Here is a 19,636-nt window from a genome sequence, read left to right as displayed (position 1 = left end):
CGTAGCAGTAAGGTAGCCGTTTGGGTGGAGAGGAAAGGGTGGATCTTGGCGATATTGTAAAGGTGAGACCGGCAGGTGTTGGTAATGGATCGGATGTGTGGGGTGAACGAGAGAGACAAGTCGAAGATGACACCGAGGTTGCGGGACTGAGAGACGGGAAGGATGGTCGTACCATCCACGGTGATAGGGAAGTCTGGGAGTGGACCGGGCTTGGGAGGGAAGATGAGGAGCTCAGTTTTGGTCATGTTGAGGTTTAGGTGGCGGGCAGACATCCAGGTGGAGATGTCCTGGAGGCAGGAGGAGATACGAGCCTGAAGGGAGGTGGAGAGGACAAGGGCAGAGATGTAGATCTGTGTATCAACTGCGTAGAGATGGTAGTTGAAGCCGTCTGTGTGTCATCTGCATAGAGATGGTAGTTGAAACCGTGAGAGCGAATGAGTTCACCGAGGGAGTGAGTGTAAATGGAGAACAGAAGAGGGCCAAGAACTGACCCTTGAGGAACTCCAACAGTTAGAGGATGGGAGAGGGAGGAGGAGCCTGCGAAGGAGACCTAGAATGACCGGCCAGAGAGATAAGAGGAGAACCAGGAGAGGACGGAGTCCGTGAAGCCAAGGTGAGATAAGGTGTGGAGGAGAAGGGGATGGTCGACAGCGTCAAAGGCAGCTGAGAGGTCAAGGAGGATTAGAATGGAGTAGGAGCCATTGGATTTGGCAAGAAGGAGGTCATGGGTGACCTTAGAGAGAGCAGTCTCGGTAGAGTGGAGGGGACGGAAGCCAGATTGGAAGGGGTCCAGGAGAGAATCGGAGTTAAGGAATTCTAGGCAGCGAGTGTAGACGACTCGTTCTAGGATTTTGGAAAGGAAGGGTAGTAGGGAGATAGGGTGATAACTGGAGGGGGAAGTGGGGTCGAGAGAGGGTTTTTTTAGGATGGGGGAGACATGGGCATGTTTGAAGGCAGAGGGGAAGAAGCCATTGGAGAGTGAGTGGTTAAAGATAGAAGTTAAGAGGGGAGGAGGGCAGGGATGATGGTTTTTATAAGGTGAGTGGGAATGGGGTCCGAGGCGCAGGTGGAGGGGGTGGCACTTGCGAGGAGGGAGGAGATCTCCTCTGAGGATATTGCAGAAAGGATGGGAAAGTAGGGGAGAGGGTTGGGGGGGGGAGCAAGAGGGGGAGGGGTGACTCTGGGGAGCTCAGACCTGATTGTGTTCATTTTTGTGATGAAGTAGGTGGCCAGATCACTGGGGGTGAGGGATGGGGGAGGGGGAGGAACAGGGGGCCTAAGGAGAGAGTTAAAGGTCCAGAACAATTGGCGGGGGTGACGGGCATGGGTGTCGATGAGGGAGGAGAAGTTTTGCCTGGCAGAAGAGAGGGCAGAGTTAAGGCAGGAAAGGATAAATTTGAAATGTATGAGGTCGGCTTGGTGCTTGGACTTTCGCCAGCAGCACTCGGCAGCTCGAGCATAGGAGCGTAGGAGACGGACAGAGGTGGTGACCCAGGGCTGTGGGTTAGTGGAGCGAGAGCGGCGAAGGAAAAGGGGGGCGAGAGAGTCGAGATGAGTAGAGTGGGTGGAGTTGAGAGCGGTGACCTGATCATCGAGAGTGGGAAGAGAGGACGGGGGGCAAGGTGGGGAGAGATGCTTTTGGAAAGATGGATGGGATCAAGAGAGCAGAGGTCTCTGTGGGGGAGTAGCAAAGATTTGCAAGGGGAGGGAGTGTGAGAGATGAGGTAGGTGAGAAGGTTATGGTCAGAGAGAGGGATTTCAGAGTTGGTGAGGGAGGAGGGAGTGCAGCCGTAGGAGATGACGAGATCGAGGGTGTGACCGAGTCGGTGAGTGGGCGAGGTATGGTGGAGCAGGAGGTCGGCAGAGTCGAGGAGGGATAGCAGGCGGGCGGCAGAGGAGTCATCGGGTACATCCATGTGGATGTTGAAGTCTCCGAGGATCAGAGTGGGCAGAAGGAAGGAGAGAAGGAAGGTGAGAAAGGGGTCTAGGTGGTTGAAGAAGTCGGAGGTGGGACCAGGAGGGTGGTAGATGACGACTACAAGTATCTGGAGGGGGTGGTAGAGGCGAATGATATGGGCTTCGAAGGAGGGGAAGGAGAGGGAAGGGGGAGGAGAGATAGTGCGGAAGCGGCAACGGGGTGAGAGGAGGAAGCCGACGCCTCCTCCCTTTCCGGAAAGTCTGGGGGAGTAGGAGAAGGAGAGGCCACCGCTGGCGAGAGCAGCGGCGGAGACCGTGTCTTCGGGAGTGAGCCAAGTTTCCGAAAGGGCGAGGAGGAGGAGACAGCGGGAAAGGAAAAGGTCATGAATGAAAGGTAGTGTACCTGTAATGAAGCAGGGGTTCCAGAGGCCAAACTTGAAAGTAGCTGTGGGTGCAAGGGGGGGAGGGAGGAAAGGGCGGGGGGAGGGGAGGGTTTGGATGGGAAGGAGGTGGCGGGGCCCTGGATGGGGAGAGGGGGAGGAGGGGTGGAGGTGGGACAGGAGGACTGGGATGGGGCGTGGGTGGGGAAGAGGGAAGAGGGGAGGGTGTGAGGAGGGGGCTTGGTGGGGGGGAGAGTAGGGGGAGGGGGAAGAGGGGTGGCGCTGGTAAAGCGGGGTTCTAGGGAGGAGGAGAGAGCGGGAAAGAGCTGGGCAAGAGAGGGAAGGGGAAGGGGAGGATTGGAAGGGGCAGGAGGGAGGAGGGGGTGGTGGAGCGACATGGTGAGGCCAGAGAGGTGGGTGGCAGCACTGACAACAATAAACAATAACAAGCGAAATTGGTAATATAGTAACATGATACAGTATGATACAATAAAATAGTGTTAATAAGCGGGCGATGACCAGGGTTGGGGGTCGACTTGACTAAGGGTCGACCTGATCAAAATCAAAGTCAAAAGGCTAGCGGTCAGGAGAGTCCCGGAGCTCATGACCAAATGTCTGTGAGGCGGTGGCGGGGGCCCTGAGGTTGTCCGGGGTGGGTTGCGGGCGTAGGCGGCGGCTAAGGTAAGGTAACACGGTGAGAACAAGGACATTGTCGCCCGGGGTGGGGGCGGGTAGATGAATCACCTCACGGGGGAAGAGGGGGTGAGGCCTTCCCAAAATGGCTGCTTCAGGCGGAGTAGGGTGGGGGGGGCGGTTTGGGAGGACAATGTCCCCGGGCCCGAGCAGGGGGACACAATGTCCCCAGGGCCGGGCAGGGGAGCACAATGTCCCCAGGGCCCAGCAGGGGAGCACAGTTTCCCCGGGCCCGAGCAGGGGAGCACAATGTCCCCAGGATTGAGCAGGGGAGCACAATGGGAGCTGGTGGCTGGGGGGTCTGCGGGGGCGGGGAGGGGCGGTGGGGGAGATCCTTAGTGTCGGAATAATAATAGTGTCGGAGCCTTGAAGTAATAATAATAATGTTGGTATTTGTTAAGCGCTTACTATGTGCAGAGCACTGTTCTAAGCACTGGGTTAGATACAGGGTAATCAGGTTGTCCCACATGAGGCTCACAGTTAATCCCCATTTTACAGATGAGAGAACTGAGGCACAGAGAAGTTAAGTGACTTGCCCACAGTCACACAGCTGACAAGTGGCAGAGCTGGGATTCGAACCCATGACCTCTGACTCCCAAGCCCGGCTCTTTCCACTGAGCCACACTGCTTCTCTAGTCATTGGTCAGGAGTTTCTGCTTTTGATGTGAGGGAGATGGGCAGTCACACTGCCCATGCATTGCCTCAAATAATGGATATTTTTGAGGTGTGAAGAGATATGAGCTGAGCAACACTTCAAGAAGATGATCTGTGCAGTGGTGTGGAGTTGGCCTGAATTGGCAGGGGAGAGGCTGGTGGCCAAGAAACCAACGAGGAGCCCAGTACAGTAGTCTAATCGTGATATGACATGAGCTTGGACCAAGTTGGTAGCTGATTAGAGGGAGAGGAAAGGGTGAGTCATTTTAGAGAAAGAATTGGCAAGATTTTGAGTTCTTTGAATGGGAGGTCTGAAAGGCTGGAAGAAATCAAGGTCAGTGGCCAAGGTTGCGGGCTTCCCGGATGGGGGGAGTGGTGCTGTTATCCCCAGAGACGGGAAAGTCAGGAGGAGGACTGGATTTATGAGGGAAGATGAGGAATGTCCTGCTTAGTAATAACCTCGGAAAGGGTCATTATGGTTCCCAGGGAGTGTGGGGAACTTGGAAAAATGGGCATTAGATTTGCTGGTTAGTGATTGCCCCTGGTTCCCATGCTACCTGTCTCCACTACCCTCCCCTCATTCCGTCATTACAACTTCGCCTCTCTACCTCTCTCCCCACCCCCAGCTGCCTAACACCAACTCTGATTTTCCTTTCTCCTCCAGTCCTCTCAGGTTCCCACCTTCCTTGGCAGAAGAACTCATAATGCTGCCTCTTGAGTTGCTCCTCTGCCTGCACGTCCCATAGGTTCAGCAGCCTGGGGGAACCCCTGCCTTCTGCCCACTGTCCCCAGGGAGCTCCACAGCACAGAGGGGCCTCCCCGTCCCCCTGCACTCCGCCGGGCATGCCCCAACCCCAGAAAACTACCAAACTTCTGCCCTGCAGGGAGGAAGCTTTGAGGGGGCTTACCCTGAAGCTCCTATGTGGCTTTATCACGAAGTCCGAAGTGACGAGCTCAGAAACGAGGAGGGTCAGTAAGATGAATCGTCGCAAGCGACGATCCATGTTGGAGAAATGAACTGACTAAGGACTCACCTTGGATAGTCCTGCTTATAAAGGGTCTCCTGTTTGCAGAGTGTTAACAAATAGCATCACGGGAAAACCTAGGTTAAATATTAATTTAAAAGTAACATAGATACTCTAAAGTAGATTTTCCCATCTTCCCCATCATGACCTCCCATGAACTACATCACCCCTCTAGTATTTATTCATTTTCTGTGACTGATATATTCAATTGTGCCTGTTAACTTTTATCACTTCTCTGTCTCTCAGCTATCATCGTCAGTGTGATCTTTATTGAGGACTTACTATGTGCAGAGCACTGTACTAAGCGCTTGGGAGAGTATGTGTTCATTCTATGTTAACTCTTTCTCTGTGCTTCACTTTCCTCAGCTATAAAATGGGGATTAACACTGTGAGACCCATATGGAACATGAACTGTGTCCAACCTGATTAGCTCATATCTACCCCACTAAGCGCTTAACACATATAAAAAGAACTGTTTCCCCAGTTGGATTGAAGAGCCAGTTGTACTTACAACATCAAGTTTCCTAAGGCTTCCTGGGTCTGTCTATCCAGCCAAAGATTCCCCCTCCTCTTCTCCTTTCCCACTGATTTCCATTGCTTGTATATTCCAAGTGCTTAGTACAGTGCTCTGCACATAATAAGCGCTCAATAAATACGATTGAATGAATGAATGAGGAAGAGCGTCTCCTCCCTGGCCACTGCTACTGAACCTCCCTGGCCACCCTCTCACCTCACTCCTTCGTGGCCTTTTCTCCAGCTCTTTTGATGGGATCTGGACCTGCCCTGAGACTCGGGGAAGAGCTACAAGGAGAAACTGGCTCTGACTTGTGTAGAGAGTTGCCTTTTCCCAAAGAGATAAGTTAAAAAAAAAAGAAAAACTCCACCCCTTAAGGGAGTATGGAAGGAGAGAGTTTTAAGGCCTGCCCTGGGCGACTCAGACACACAGAGGCAGGATATGTATACAGGGACACAGACACCAGAAACAACACACACACACACATTCAACCATATTTATTGAGTGCTTACTGTGTGCATGCTATTGCACTAAGTGCTTGGGAGAGGACAATGCAACAATAAACAGATCCATTCACAAATACCACAAAAACACACACTCACACACCCCTCTTTAGGACAGAGATGTCCCCAGAGTGCAACAGAAAGACAAAAAAAATAAAGGCAGAAACCCACCTAGATAAACAAACAAACAAGAAGAGTACATTGGAGATGAGCATGTGACTCTAGATGTGGCAGCTAGATGGGTGAATGGATTGAAGGTGGGAGGCAAGGAGGAGCGAGTCGATGAAAGTCTCTAAGCTCCCCTAAGAGTGTTCCTTTTCTTGACCTAGTGTCACCTCCCCTTCATCTCACTCAGGGATACTGCTCTCATCCACTCTCCACACACAGTGCACAATCCCACTGGCTTCCTTTCATGGGTGACAATGTAAGTATATTGGGTCAGGCTTGGAAGGAAGAGGACAATGGCTTGCAGCTATTTCTGCAGTCTTTGCAGCCTCGAATCCTCCCCCCACCACCCCGACTCTGCCAATGGGATCCCAAGACCTTGTGGGGTTCCTTGTCATATCACCTTCCTTAGCACCCATGCATATGTGTCAATCAATCGATCAATCATACTTATTAAGCACTTACTTTCATCCAATCGTATTTATTGAGCGCTTACTTTGTGCAGAGCACTGTACTAAGCACTTGGGAAGTACAATTCAGCAACAGAGACAATCCCTGCCTACAACAGGCTCACTGTCTAGAAGGGGTTAGACAGATATCAAAACAAGTAAACAGGCATCAGTAGCATCATTATAAATGAATAGAATTCTAGATATATACACACCTGTGTGCAGAGCACTGTCCTAAGCGCTTGGGAGAGTGCAGCATAACAGACTGGGTAGACATGTTCCCTGGCCACAAGGAGCTCACAGTCTAGAGGGGGAGAAAGATATTAATATAAACAAATTATTTGCAAATAGAGAAGCCGCATGGCTTAGTGGATAGAATATGGGCCTGGGAATCAGAAGGACCTGGGTTCTAATCCCAGCTCTGCCACATATGTGCTGTATGACCTTGGGCTAGTCGCTTAACTTCTCTGGACCTCAGTTACCTCAATTGTAAAATGGGGATTAAGAGCTCCATATGGGACAGGTACTGTGTCCAACCTGATTAATTTGTACCTACCCTAGTGCTTGCTCAGGATCGCACCTGGAGAGTTTCCAGTACTTTACCAGACTCGGCTATGGGAGGAAGAGTCAAGCAGAGGCCTGTCCATTCCACTCCTAGCTTGGGCAGTGACTAGTGAGTGGAAGGCAATCTGCTACAAGTCAAAACTCACCCGTGTTGGGCAGCAGCGTCATGGGAGAGAGTCGAGGGTGGGGACTCAAATTTACTTCAGGGAAGAAGGCACTGGCAAACCACTTCCCTATTTTTACCAAGAAAACACATTACCAGAGTGATTGCAGATGGAGGTGGGGCATTCTGGGAGAGATGTGGCAATGGAGTCGCTATGGGTCGGAGATGACTCGACAGCATAAGACAAGACAAGATCCCAGTGCTTAGAACAGTGCTAAGAAATAATAATAATATCTTGAACGAGAAGGACCCTATTCATTTTCTCCAAAATGGTTTCACATGCCTTAATCATTTTGTCCTTTCAATGTATTTATGATGTAGGGAGTGGCTGAGATTATTATCCCCCTGGGACTGCAAGCTCCTCTTCTAGACTGTAAGCTCCTTGAGGACCGGAAATATGTCTACCAACTCTGTTGTATTGCAGTCTCCCAAGTGCTTAATCCAGGGCTTTGCACACAGTAAATAGCATTGATTCAGCCCCATTTTGCAGTTGAGGAGACTGAAGCGCAGAGACGTTCAGGTCCCCAACAGTTCAGTGGCAGAGCTGGAACTGGAGTCCACTATCTCCTGATCAATCAATCAATTAATCAACAGTATTTATTAAGCACTTAATGTGTGCAGAGAACCATATTAAGCATTTGGTGGAGAGTACAATATAACAGAGTGGTAGACATGTTCCCTGTCCACAATGAGCTTATAGTTTTGAGGAGGATACAGGCATCAGTATAAATACATTATGGATATGTATGTAAGTGCTGTGGGGCCAAGGGAGGAGTGAATAAAGGGTGCAAATTTAAGTACAAGGGTGACGCAGAAGAGAGCAGGAAAAGAGGAAACAAGGGCTTAGTCGGGGAAGGCTTCTTGGAGGAGATGTGCTATTAATAAGGCTTTGAAGGCGGGGAGAGTGATCGTCTGTCGGTTATGAAGAGGGAAGGCATTCCAAACCAGGGTCAGGGCATGGGCGAGAGGTTGGCGGCGAGATAGACGAGATCAAGGTACAGTGAATTGGTTGGCATTAATGGAACGAAGCGTGCGAGCTGGGTTGTAGTAATAGGAAATCAGGGAAGTGAGCTAGGATGGGGAAAGGGAATAACAATAATAATAATAATGTTGGTATTTGTTAAGCGCTTACTATGTGCCAAGCACTGTTCTAAGCGCTGGGGTAGATACAAGGTTATCAGGTTGTCCCATGTGAGGCTCACAGTCTTAATCCCCATTTTACAGATGAGGTAACTGAGGCACCGAGAATTTAAGTGACTTGCCCAAAGTCACATTGCTGACAGGTGGCGGACCCAGGATTAGAACCCATGACCCTTGACTCCTAAGCCCATGCCTTTTCCACTGAGTCATGCTGGGCTTTAAAGCCAATGGTAAGGAGTTTCTGTTTGATGCTGACTGTTGGCCCCTGAAATTTGTAAGGCTTGAGCTAGACTCAGATTGGAGGGGGCCAACTGTGGCTGTGGGCATCAGATTAGAAGAGTTGACCAATTTTGGTACTGCCATCCCTCTCTGTTCTTTCAGACTGTAGCACCTAGGAGACTATGTTCCCAACAGCCCTACCTTGCAATTAATAATAATAATAATAATAATAATAATGATGGTGTCTGTTAAGCACTTACTATGTGCCAGGCACCATACTAAGCGGTGAGGTGGACACAAGCAGATCCGGTTGGACAAAATCCCTGTCCTACATGGGGCTCACAGTTTTAATCCCCATTTTACAGATGAGGTAACTGAAGCCCAGAGAAGTGAAGTGATTTGCCCACGATCACACATCAGGCAAGTGGCAGAGCTGGGATTAGAACCCAGGTCCTTCTGATTCCCAGACCCATGCTCTATCTACTAGGTTATGCTGCTTCCCTGCTTCTCTGGCTAAACTGCTGCTTTTTAGAGCCCCACTTTGTTTCCTTCCCCATCTTCATCTCATGCTTGTCAGGACTTTGCAGGGAGATTCCTGGGAGGTGGCAAGTTTCCCTTTTTTGCCAAGCAGGGGAGCAGCTTCCGCTGCCACCGGAACCTAACCCTATCCGAGCCTTGAAGGACTTCGGCTCAGGTTTCTGGCTCCAATTCCTTGGTCTCACAGCCCCTTTGGTCTCTCCTCCAGCCTGGCCAAAGAGGAGACACCAGGAGGCCTGTGGGGTTTGGGATTCAGGCAGCAGTATGACTTTTCTTGCCCCTTGCTGGGACAACTCAACATAGAGGCAAAGGCCCGAGTAGGTCAGCCCAGGCTAGAGAGAAAGCCAAAGTAAATGTTGAAGTCCTCCCCACCTCTTCCTGGAAAGTGTGGATCAGGGGCCAGAGGGCAGGTTAAAGGGAACTAATGAGTGGCAGAAGAAGGGGAAAGAGCAGGGATTCGGTTTGAGAAGCAGATGCGTGAGATGGGTGCTGATAACTGTGGAGTGGAGACAGGATAGGCCTAATCGTAATTAAGCATGGCACTTGTTAAGCACTTACTGTGTGCCAAGCACTGTACTAAGTACTGGAGTAGATACAAGATAATCAGATCAGATACAGCCCATGGCCCACATGAGGTTCACAGTCTAAGGAGGAGGGAGAACAGATATTGAATCCCCATTTTACAGATGAGGAAACTGAGGCACAGAGAAGTGAAGTGAATTGCCCCAGGTCACACACAGCAGGCAGAGCTGGGGTTAGAACTCAGGTCCTCTGACCCCACCAGGCCCGTGCTCCTTCCACTAGGCCACGCTGTTTCCCTAGAAGCCAAGTAGAGGTGCAACCAAGCTCAGGGAAGATTTTAACCCAGGGGCCTGGGTCACCAGCCAGCTCACCAGCAAATGCCCAAATTTTTTGGGCTAATCCAACGTGGCCTGGAAGTGAAGCCCTAATCATTACTCTAGTTTAACATTGATGTTAATATAATGATGACTGGTTTGGACTAGAGAACACAAATTGGAAATAGCTCCATTTGTAACTCATGTTTTTCCAGCAGTCCCACACAAACGGAGGAAAGTTACCATAAGGAATTGCCAGCAGATGTTTTCTCCTGCAGCACTCCACAAAGTCTTGGGCTCAGTTGGATTACTACCGCGCAGTGGCCCCAGTACAAGGTAATTAATAATGATGGTATTTGAAAAGCACTTACTATGTGCCAGACACTGCTCTAAGCACTGGAGTAGATACCAGCTAATAGAGTTGGACACAGTCCCTGTCCCACATAGGGTTCGCAGTCATAATCTCCATTTTACAGATGAGGGAAGTGAGGCACAGAGAAGTTAAGTGATGTGCCCAAGGTCACACAGCAGACAAGTGGCGGAGCAGGAATTAGAACCCATGACCTTCTGACTCCTGGGCCCGTGCTCTATCCACTATGCAACACTGCTCCTCATTTGCCAGCTCTGCTCAAACAGGTAGCCTCCCCTCTCTCCTATCTCCTCCCACTCTCCCCCACTCTCTTCCCTGGGAAATGAGGCCTCTCTGGCAGAGATCATTGTGTTTTCAGTAGAAAATGATGACTTTTGAAATCATTCCTTTCCAGAAATTGGTCAATGGCCCATGTGAGAATCTGTGGCAACAGTATGGATCGAACTCCTACTTTGTACAAATCATTGTCTAGGCATGTGACATTCCTAGTTGGAGTCAGCCCAACTAGAAATTTAGTTCATTCAGTCTCTAAAGTATTTGGGTTTCTAAAGACCCCTTAAATCAACCACCTCTAACCCAAATTCAAGTTTGACCATATCAAAGAATGTGTTTGTAGGACTCATTACCATTACTGAAATACAAATATCTCAGCACGGAATGCAGGCATTTTTTTAACAGAAAACACCTCACACAAGATGTAACGATTACGGACAGAAAGGCTGGGGAAAAGAATGACTCCTCTCGTTAAAAAATAAAGGTGGGGAAGGGTGTTATGTAGATCTTGGAAAAGAAAATGGGCTGCCTCCCAGATTCCAACCAGCAAAAGCTTTCCCATTTTAGGGCCTTCCTCTTGCTTGCACCCTACAGGTTCTGCTGATTGGTCGATGGATCAATCAATCAATCAATGGTTGTTTATTGAGCACTTACTGTGTGCAGAGCACTATATCAAGGACTTGGGAAAGTACAACACAACAGACTTGGTAGATGCAATCCCTGCCCACATTGAGTTTATAGTCTAGAGGAGACTGTCCAAAGAAAGCCCCTCAGTGAATATCCCTTATTCACGCACAACAGAGAGTGGCCTTGGAATTGAAGGAATCCCGATACGCCAAGGTAATGTGACTTTTCATAATGAAGTAGCGGGAGAATCCCCACAGTAAAATATGTCCGGGACGATGTAGTCCGTGTGGCTGCCGTCAATCAGTCCGGCCCCGTTGTTGTGAACGAACCAACAGGAGACCTTGGTGCCGTGCCGGGGGTCCTTCCTGTAGTCCTTCTGCCAGCCCCTGAAAGACAAATTGCCAAGTGTTTGGTGCTGGCAGGGACGAGAGCAGGTGAGTGGCGCTGTTCAAGCCACCAGCGTTAGAATTGATTCCTCTGCACAGGATCTCTGTCCCGAAGATCCACGACCGAGGTTCATCCAGGGTTCCGGATGGGAGACACCAAGAAACCCTTGTCATGATTCAGGAACGTGGCAGTCACCATCAGGAGATGGAGAGCAAGGCAGAACACAGCAGCAATGGTGTGGTACTAAGCAGCGGTACTAAGATCTTTGGTCATCAATCGATGGCATTTATTGAGTGCTGACTGTGTGCAGAGCACTGTACTAAGCCCTTGGAAGAGTACAAGAATACAATGCAGCAGAGTTGGTAGACACATTCCCTGCCCACAACGAGCTTACAGTCTAGTGGTATTGACCTATGGTCCAAGTGACCACCTTAGTTGAAGGACCAAGGACATCAGGGTCAGTTGAGAGAAGTGGGAGAGTTGCTGCTGGGAAAAATAGGCCCTCCGGGAAGAGCCAGCTTACCTGGTGACTGTCAGCTTGTGGTTTTTCACCATCATCGTGGCATCTGGTTTGGCGGGGTCAGACCCAGGCCGGACATCGAACACTTCAAAATCAATTGGGTGCAAAAACTGTCCTGGAAATCATCAATAGTGGAAATGGATTACCATTCTAGATGTCTGACTGAAAAGTATTACAAGATGTGCTTCTGACTGTAACACAAGGTATTGGAATTTTGTCTATAATCGATCATGGAGCGTATATCCAATTTCAAAAACATACAGAGAAGTGTAATGTGAAAGCCAGAGAAGTTCCTTCCTTTCAGTTGAAAGAGTACAGAACCAGCTGTTTGTACAAAGATCATTTCATTCCAGTGAAAACAACCCCCCGAAAACAACAGGTCAAAGATGGGCTCCTACCTAACAGCCCATGGGTCTGTTCAGACAATTTGTGACTGTCCAGAGTATATAACCCAAGGAAGGACTGGTGAACAGGATTCTTCTTCCACACGTTATGTAGAACCACCACGAAGGTGGCGCCATCTCCCATCGATAGCACCAGATTTCTTTTCCTGTTAATTGTCATAATCACACTGCAGGGGAAAGTAAATGATTAATCCCAGTCAGAAAAATCACCTTCCTCAAGCCACTTCAACTCATCTGTTTTTCAGTCAGGGCAGGAATACGGTAGCTAGCGCCACTAATTTAAAAAACAGATTCTCTAAATTCTCTTCAGCTGCAACTTGATCCTGCACACTGTGTGGTAAACATCATCTTCACCACCACAGTTACTTATTAAACAAAATGCAATGTGTCCAGCATTGTCAATAATATGGTGTTTTCTCTGAGTATCCAGCATTGAGTTAAGCAAGCATTATGGAGTAGTTACTAGGGCCTTTTAGACCAGCTATGAAAACCACTTGTCCCAGGCACCTTACACTTCTTCTTATTATTATGGTACTTGCTAAGCACTTACTATGTACAAGGTAATCGGGTTGGACACAGTCCCTGTCCCCCATAGGGCTCACGGTCTTAATCCCCATTTTACAGATCCAGTAAATGAAGCCCAGAGAAGTGAAGTGACTTGCCCAAGGTCACAGCACATAAGTGGCGGATGACTGAGCAGTCACTGAGATAAGTGGGAATGTGCATCAGGGTTCCCATGGTGCTGGAGTGGCCAATTTGGAGGCCTCGTTTAGATGTAGAGTTGCTCAAAGACCACACTGCAGCTGATGAGATTCTGTTCATGGGTGCAAGTGTCCAGGCACGATTGCTTCTGGGACTGACCTTGGGACTAGCCTAAACCTTGTATTTATGGGGGGAGGGAGGGGCGGGTGACACTAATAATAATGATAACAATAATAATAATACTTGTGGTATTTGTTAAACACTTATGTGCCAGGCACTGTAGTAAGCGCTGGGATAGATACAAGATAATCAGGCTGGACACAGTACCTGTTGCACATGGGGCTCACAGTTTTAATCCCCATTTTACAGATGAGAAAACTGAGGCACAGAGAAGCTAAGTGACTTGCCCAAGGTCACACAGACAAGTGGCAGAGCTGGGATTAGAACCCAGGCCCACTGACTTCCAGGCCCGTGCTCTTGCCATTAGACCACTCTACTTATGAGAAGTAGCATGGTTCAGTGAAAAGAGCATGGGCTTTGGAGTCAGAGGTCATGGGTTCAAATCCAGGCTCTGCCACTTGTCAGCTGTGTGACTGTGGGCAAGTCACTTAACTTCTCTGTGCCTCAGTTACCTCATCTGTAAAATGGGGATTAAGATTGTGAGCCTCACATGGGACAGTCTGATTCCCCTGTGTCTACCCCAGCGCTTACAACAGTGCTCTGCACATAGTAAGCGCTTAACAAATACCAACATTATTATTATTACTTCTCAAACAGAAAGCATAGCAACAACTGAACAAGATCTTGCTACCCAACAAAGCTGGGTATTGGCTTTGCATTTGCTAAACATGGTAAAGAAATGGCTCAGGTTGTGAATGAAACAACTGTATTCTTTCCCTTAGTTTAGTTGTGCTTTACCCTCCCTGGCGTAGCATCACTCTCTCTAGCCAGCTGAAAATGCTCTTTCGGGGACCAAAGTGAAGGATGATGGTCTGAGGAGTCACTTCTAATTTTAAATCCATTTCCTGGTTCACAATCCCGAGTTTCCCCAAGTATGTGCTCTTTGTCTTGGCACTGTTGTTGAGCTGCTCCCCAATAAGCTGTCCGTTCACTGTGATTCCTACAGAGAAAGAGAACAAGCTGCAGTTCTGAGCAGGATACTGGTCACTACTGGACCGTGAACAATGGAAAGTACTGCATTTCCCCGGGAATGACCATCAGACGGGGTCCTAAACCACACTGGATTGAGGGAAGCTCTCGGTCATTGTCCTCTGTAGACGGTAAGATCGTTGTGGGCGGGGAATGTGTCTGTTATATGGTTATATTGTACTCCCCAAACGCTTGGTATGGTGCTCTGCACACAGTAAGTGCTCAATAAATACCATTGATTGACTCATTGACAGGGACCTAAGCTTTAGAGAGCTTTAGAAACTTCATCTGGTCCTGATCTTTTGGCACCTGGTATGTTATTTATCATCATCCTTCTGTATCCATGCTGAGAGAGAAATAGAGAGAGAGAAAAACCAAAGATAGGGCCAAACACTCAGTGTTATTTATTGAACGCTCACTGTGTACAGAGCACTGTATCAAGTTATTGGGAGAATACAATATAACAGCGGTGGTGGACACAATGCTTGCCCACAGGGAGTTTTACAATGAAATAGTCAAAGGGACAAGGGTTAAGGAGGAAAGAGATTGCAAAAAGTAGAGAAAATAGAGGTTGAAAATGAGGTAATCACTTCAGTGCTGCCTGGTGCAGTCTGGATCATTTAATCCTTCCAGCAGTGTTGACCTCCACCTTGGCTGTGTTACAGTGCTTTTCACTGACATCAGTGGCTATGTCTGGTCCACTCTATTTTGCTGCTAAGCTAGAAACCCTTTATGGGCTGTGAAGGGCCAAGGCAGATTTCCAAAGAGCCAGTGTTTTCTCCCAGGCCGTCCCCACCTCTCCCCCTAATCTTTTGGGAAGCCCTCAGCATATATCCTGGGGCAAAGGCAGCTGTCTCAAAAAGGGAGAAACCCCACGGAACACTCACCTGTGCCTGGGTCTCTGAGGAGGTTTAAAACCACTCCCGGCTCTTCATTGATATTGAAACAAAGGGCGTCTTCTTTGTCCGGCACTCGGATGATGAAGTGGGGATCTTCGTCAACTGCAAGCACATTACGATCTCCCATGAGGTATCTCAGAGAGGCCAGGCTCCAGAGAGTGGGGTGTGTGTGGTGGGGAGAGAGGGAAGGGGTTGGAACAGTGAGAGATCAGCGAGCCAGCCAAGATCCCATTGCTGGGAATCGAGGGGTGGGAGCGAGGCTGCAACGAGGTGGTTGGGCTCTGGTGGTCATGTTCGATATTGGTGGTGGAGATTTGGCTTGGGGAGGAGTTACTACTGCTTAACATTTCTATCTTGGGCCCTTTGAATGAGGGACTTCTAATTCAGACTATCCATTCTTGGAACCTGGTTTAAGTGGCAGGAATCTTCTTGGAGAAATCTAGGTCCTAATAAGAGATGGTCAGAATTAAAATAAGTGCAAAATTATATTACAGTAAGAGCTAGAGGCCAAACGGATCCAAAGCTAGAAACATAGTAGATGCTCAATAATTAGTACTGACTGAATGAGATGGTCTATTCTTGGACATTCTGGTACAGTCAATAAACCACTGATTGACACATTTAGTAATAATTATACTTTAAAATTGAATAGTACTTTTATTTTCCAAAGCACTTTGACATCATTTTGTCCTCACAACATCCGTGTAATTAGGAAGAGGTGGGTATTTGTTATCCCCATTTTAAAGATGAGGAAACTAGGGTACAGTGACTTTCCCAAGATAAAAAATATTAATAATGTTACTTTTAAATGCTTACTAAGTGCTAACCACTATGATAAGCCCTTTTCCCACAGGGAGGCTCACAGTCACAATCCCCATTTTACAGATGAGGAAGCTGAGCAAGGAGAAGTTAAATGAATTGCCCAAGGTCACACAATAGGCTAGCGGCTGAGCAGGGATTAGAACTCAGGTGTCCTAACTCCCAGTTCTGGGTTCTTTCCACTTGGCCACACCAAAATCACCCAACAGACCCATGGCACAGCCAGTACCAGAACCTGATTTCCCGATTCCCACAACTGCCCCAATTTTGCACCAACACACTTGTGTGTGTTGTTTTGACTAAATGGCAATTCAAAGTCAAATCCTCTGAGGACATTTGTGTCATTCAGGGTCTCTCCACTAAGAAAAGAGCAAAGGATGAAACTAGGCTGGAAGTCATCCCCGTAAAAGGGGTCTCTGAAACAATACCTAAATTGAATGTTTACAACTAGTTACAGTTAAAGTCAGGCCTTATAAATATGCTAAGCCTGTCAAGCTCACTGTTCTGAGAGAAGACTGTGTCTAGAAAAGGTCAGGGAGAGGGGAGAAAGAGGGCTGGGGGAAAGAGGAAAGGAAAGAGAGAGGGCACCCCTATGTAGGGAAAGGGGAAAAGAGATGTCAGGGTTTTTTAAAAGCAGAGGAATTTACCCAGTGCTTACTTTGTGCAGAGCACTGTACTTAGGTGTTTGGTAATGTACAAGACAACAGAGTTGGTAGTCACGTTCCCTGCCCACCGTGAGCTCACGGAGTAGAGGAAGAGAGACAACGGAGTACAGAGGAGGAAAGACGGATAAGAGAGAAAACTTGGCAAAGTAATGAAGCAAACTCTGTGGCTTTGGACCTCAGGCAGAGAGCAGGAACAGCAGTGGGACTTCAGAAATAGAGCTCAATCAATCAGCGGGATTTACTGAGTGCTTACGGTGTGCAGAGCACTGTACTGAGCACTTGGGAGAGTGCAGTACAACAGAGTTGGTAGACACGCTTCCTGCCCACAACAAGCTGACAGGCAACATTTACACCATCATCATCAACAGCATTTATTGAGTGCCAACTATAATAATGTTGGTATTTGTTAAGCGCTTACCATGTGCAGAGCACTGTTCTAAGCGCTGGGGTAGACACAGGGGAATCAGGTTGTCCCACGTGGGGCTCACAGTCTTAATCCCCATTTTACAGATGAGGGAACTGAGGCACAGAGAAGTGAAGTGACTTGCCCATAGTCACACAGCTGACAAGTGGCAGAGCGGGGATTCGAACTCATGACCTCTGACTCCAAAGCCCGGGCTCTTTGTACAGAGCATTGTACTAGGTGCTTGGGAACATACATTAGAGATGAGAGCTGAAACCGTGTAAACAGATGGGCTTCTCCAGAGAATGGAATGTGGAGCAAGAAAAGTAGAGACAGCCCCAGAAAGAGCCTTGGGAGACGCCCTCGTTTAAAAGGCTAGGGCTAGGAATGAAGCCAAGGAAGCTGAGAAGAAGCAGTCAGAAAGGTCACAAGAAGAACCTGGAGAGAATGGTGTCAGTAAAACCAAGTCTGGAGAATGTACCTAGGTGGAGGGAGTGGTCAGCAGTGTCAAAGATAGAGGAGAAGTAGAAGGGAATTAGGATAGAGTAATAATAATAATAATGTTGGTATTTGTTAAGCGCTTACTATGTGCAGAGCACTGTTCTAAGCGTTGGGGTAGATACAGGGTAATCAGGTTGTCCCACGTGAGGCTCACAGTTAATCCCCATTTTACAGATGAGGTCACTAAGGCACAGAGAAGTTAAGTGACTTGCCCATAGTCACACAGCTGGCAAGTGGCAGAGCTGGGGTTTGAACCCATGACCTCTGACTCCCAAGCCCATGAGCTTTCCACTGGTATTTGTTAAGCACTTACTATGTGCCAGGCGCTGTTCTACGCTCTGGGGTAGATACAAAGTAATCAGGTTGGACACAGTCCCTGTCCCACATAGGGCTCACAGTCTTAATCCCCATTTTACAGATGAGGGAACTGAGGTACAGAGAAGTGAAGTGATTTGCCTAAGGTTACATAGAAGACAAGTGGTAGAGCTGGGATTAGAACCCATGACCTTTTGACTCCCAGGCCCATGCTCTATCCACTAGATTATGCTGCTTCTCCTAGAGCCTATTAGCTTTAACCAGAAAGAGGTTATTGGAGACCTCAAGTGCAGTCTCAGTACAGTCAAGCCAAGGGGCCGAGAAGAGAAACTGTGGTGAGGAAGTGAAGGCAGTGGGTATATTCAGCCTGTTCAATGAGTTTGGACAGCAACAGGGACAGTGAGATGGGGCTCTAGCTGGAAGGCATACTGGGGTTGAAAAATGGGAATAACAATAATAATAATATTATAATAATTCCAGCATGGGGAGACTTGAGCTTGTGTGGAGGCAGAGGAGAAGGAGCCAGAGAAAGGTGAGAGGGTGAAGATAGCGAAGAGAGAGTGGAGGAGGGTCAAAGCAGTATGGTCTAGTGGAAACAGCAGGGGCCTAGGAATCAGAAGATCTGGGCTCTGATCCTAGTTCTGCCATTTACTTGCTGTGTGACTTTCTCTGGGACTCAGTTTCCTCATCTATAAAATGAGGATTCAATACCTGTTCCTTCCCCTTAGACTGTGAGCCCCGTGTGATAACAATGATAATAATAATAATGGTTTTATGAAGAACTCGCTATGTGCCAGGCACTGTTCTAAGCACTGGGGTAGAAAGAAATTAATCAGGTTGGAGACGGTCCCTGCCCTATGAGGGGCTCATAGTCTTAATCCCTATTTTACAGATGAGATAACTGAGGCACAGAGAAATTAAGTGACTTGCCCAAAGTCACACAGCAGACAAGTGGCAGAGCCGGGATTACCACCTAGGTCCTTCTGACTCCAAGCCCATTCTCTATCCAGTAGGCCATGCTGCTTCTCATGTCCATGTGGGACAGGGACTGTGTCTGCCTTGATTATCTTGTATCTACCCCAGTGTTTAGCACCGTGTTTGGCACAGAGTAAGCGCTTAATAAATACCATTATTATTTAAGAAATGAGAGGGTTTGGAATCCCAGGCATAGAGGGGTTAGATTTTAAGAGCAGGTAAGAGACCTCATCTTGGGTGACAGCTGGGAAGGAGGAAAAAGCTGATTTGAGGACAGGAGAGCCTTGAGTAGGTGAATCAATCAATCAATCAAAGGTATTTATTGAGTGCTTACCATGTGCAGAGCACTGTACCAAACACTAGGGAGAGTACAATACAATGTAGCCCTTGGGGAAGTTCACATCTGATGGCCTCAGGCAGTGGTATTTATCTCCTTTTTTATCTTGACAGCAAATTAGTGAGTTAATCCAGGATTGGCGAGGTTTTAGAGAGGAAGGGGGACGCTGGAGCCTTCAGGAGGGAAGAAGCAGCGTGGCCTAGTGGATAGAGCAAGGGCCTGGGAGTCAGAAGGACCTGGATTCTAGTCCTGGCTCTGCCACTTATCTCCTGGGTGACCTTGGGCAAGTCACTTCACTTCCTCGGTGTCTCAGTTCCCTTCTGTAAAATAGGGATTAAGACTGCGAGTCCCACATGGGACAGGGACTGTGTCCAACCTGATCACCTTGCCTCTACTCCAGCGCTTAGAACAGTGCCTGGTGCTTAAAAAATACCATTTTAAAAAACAGAGGGAATTTAAGCTCTGGAGTAGTTGTTAGAGTCAGCAAAGGAGGCTTAGTAGGTTGTTTTGAAGATGAAAGGGCAGAGTTAC

General features: G+C 48.3%; 2 protein-coding genes and 1 non-coding gene across 4 annotated transcripts in view; 1 reads left to right on the top strand and 2 right to left on the bottom strand.

The window, feature by feature from the left end:
• The window catches only part of LOC100080322 (inter-alpha-trypsin inhibitor heavy chain H3-like), a 38,977-nt gene extending 34,313 nt beyond the window's left edge, over positions 1-4,664 (bottom strand). Inside the window, exon 1 of the mRNA XM_029050680.2 lies at positions 4,553-4,664. Coding sequence (XP_028906513.1) covers positions 4,553-4,648 — 96 coding nt within the window. The 5' untranslated portion in view covers positions 4,649-4,664. The remainder of the gene's footprint in view (positions 1-4,552) is intronic.
• A 2,198-nt stretch (positions 4,665-6,862) lies between these two features.
• Positions 6,863-7,000, top strand: LOC114807256. The gene has a single exon (XR_003755307.1). It is a non-coding gene; the product is annotated as a small nucleolar RNA SNORA7 (small nucleolar RNA).
• A 4,110-nt stretch (positions 7,001-11,110) lies between these two features.
• Positions 11,111-19,636, bottom strand: part of LOC100091835 (inter-alpha-trypsin inhibitor heavy chain H3) — a 53,348-nt gene continuing 44,822 nt past the window's right edge. For both annotated transcript variants that reach the window (XM_029050677.2, XM_029050678.2), the window contains 5 exons: positions 15,079-15,192; positions 13,961-14,162; positions 12,335-12,507; positions 11,940-12,051; positions 11,111-11,415 (listed from right to left, as the gene is read on the bottom strand). In XM_029050677.2, the coding sequence (XP_028906510.1) occupies positions 11,256-11,415; positions 11,940-12,051; positions 12,335-12,507; positions 13,961-14,162; positions 15,079-15,192 (761 nt within the window). In that variant the 3' untranslated portion in view covers positions 11,111-11,255. The remainder of the gene's footprint in view (positions 11,416-11,939; positions 12,052-12,334; positions 12,508-13,960; positions 14,163-15,078; positions 15,193-19,636) is intronic.

This window comes from Ornithorhynchus anatinus, chromosome X1, assembly GCF_004115215.2.
Source record: "Ornithorhynchus anatinus isolate Pmale09 chromosome X1, mOrnAna1.pri.v4, whole genome shotgun sequence".
NCBI lineage: Eukaryota > Metazoa > Chordata > Mammalia > Monotremata > Ornithorhynchidae > Ornithorhynchus > Ornithorhynchus anatinus.
The sequence above is the reverse complement of the archived record's forward strand: the minus strand, read 5'-3'. Positions and strand labels throughout refer to the sequence as shown.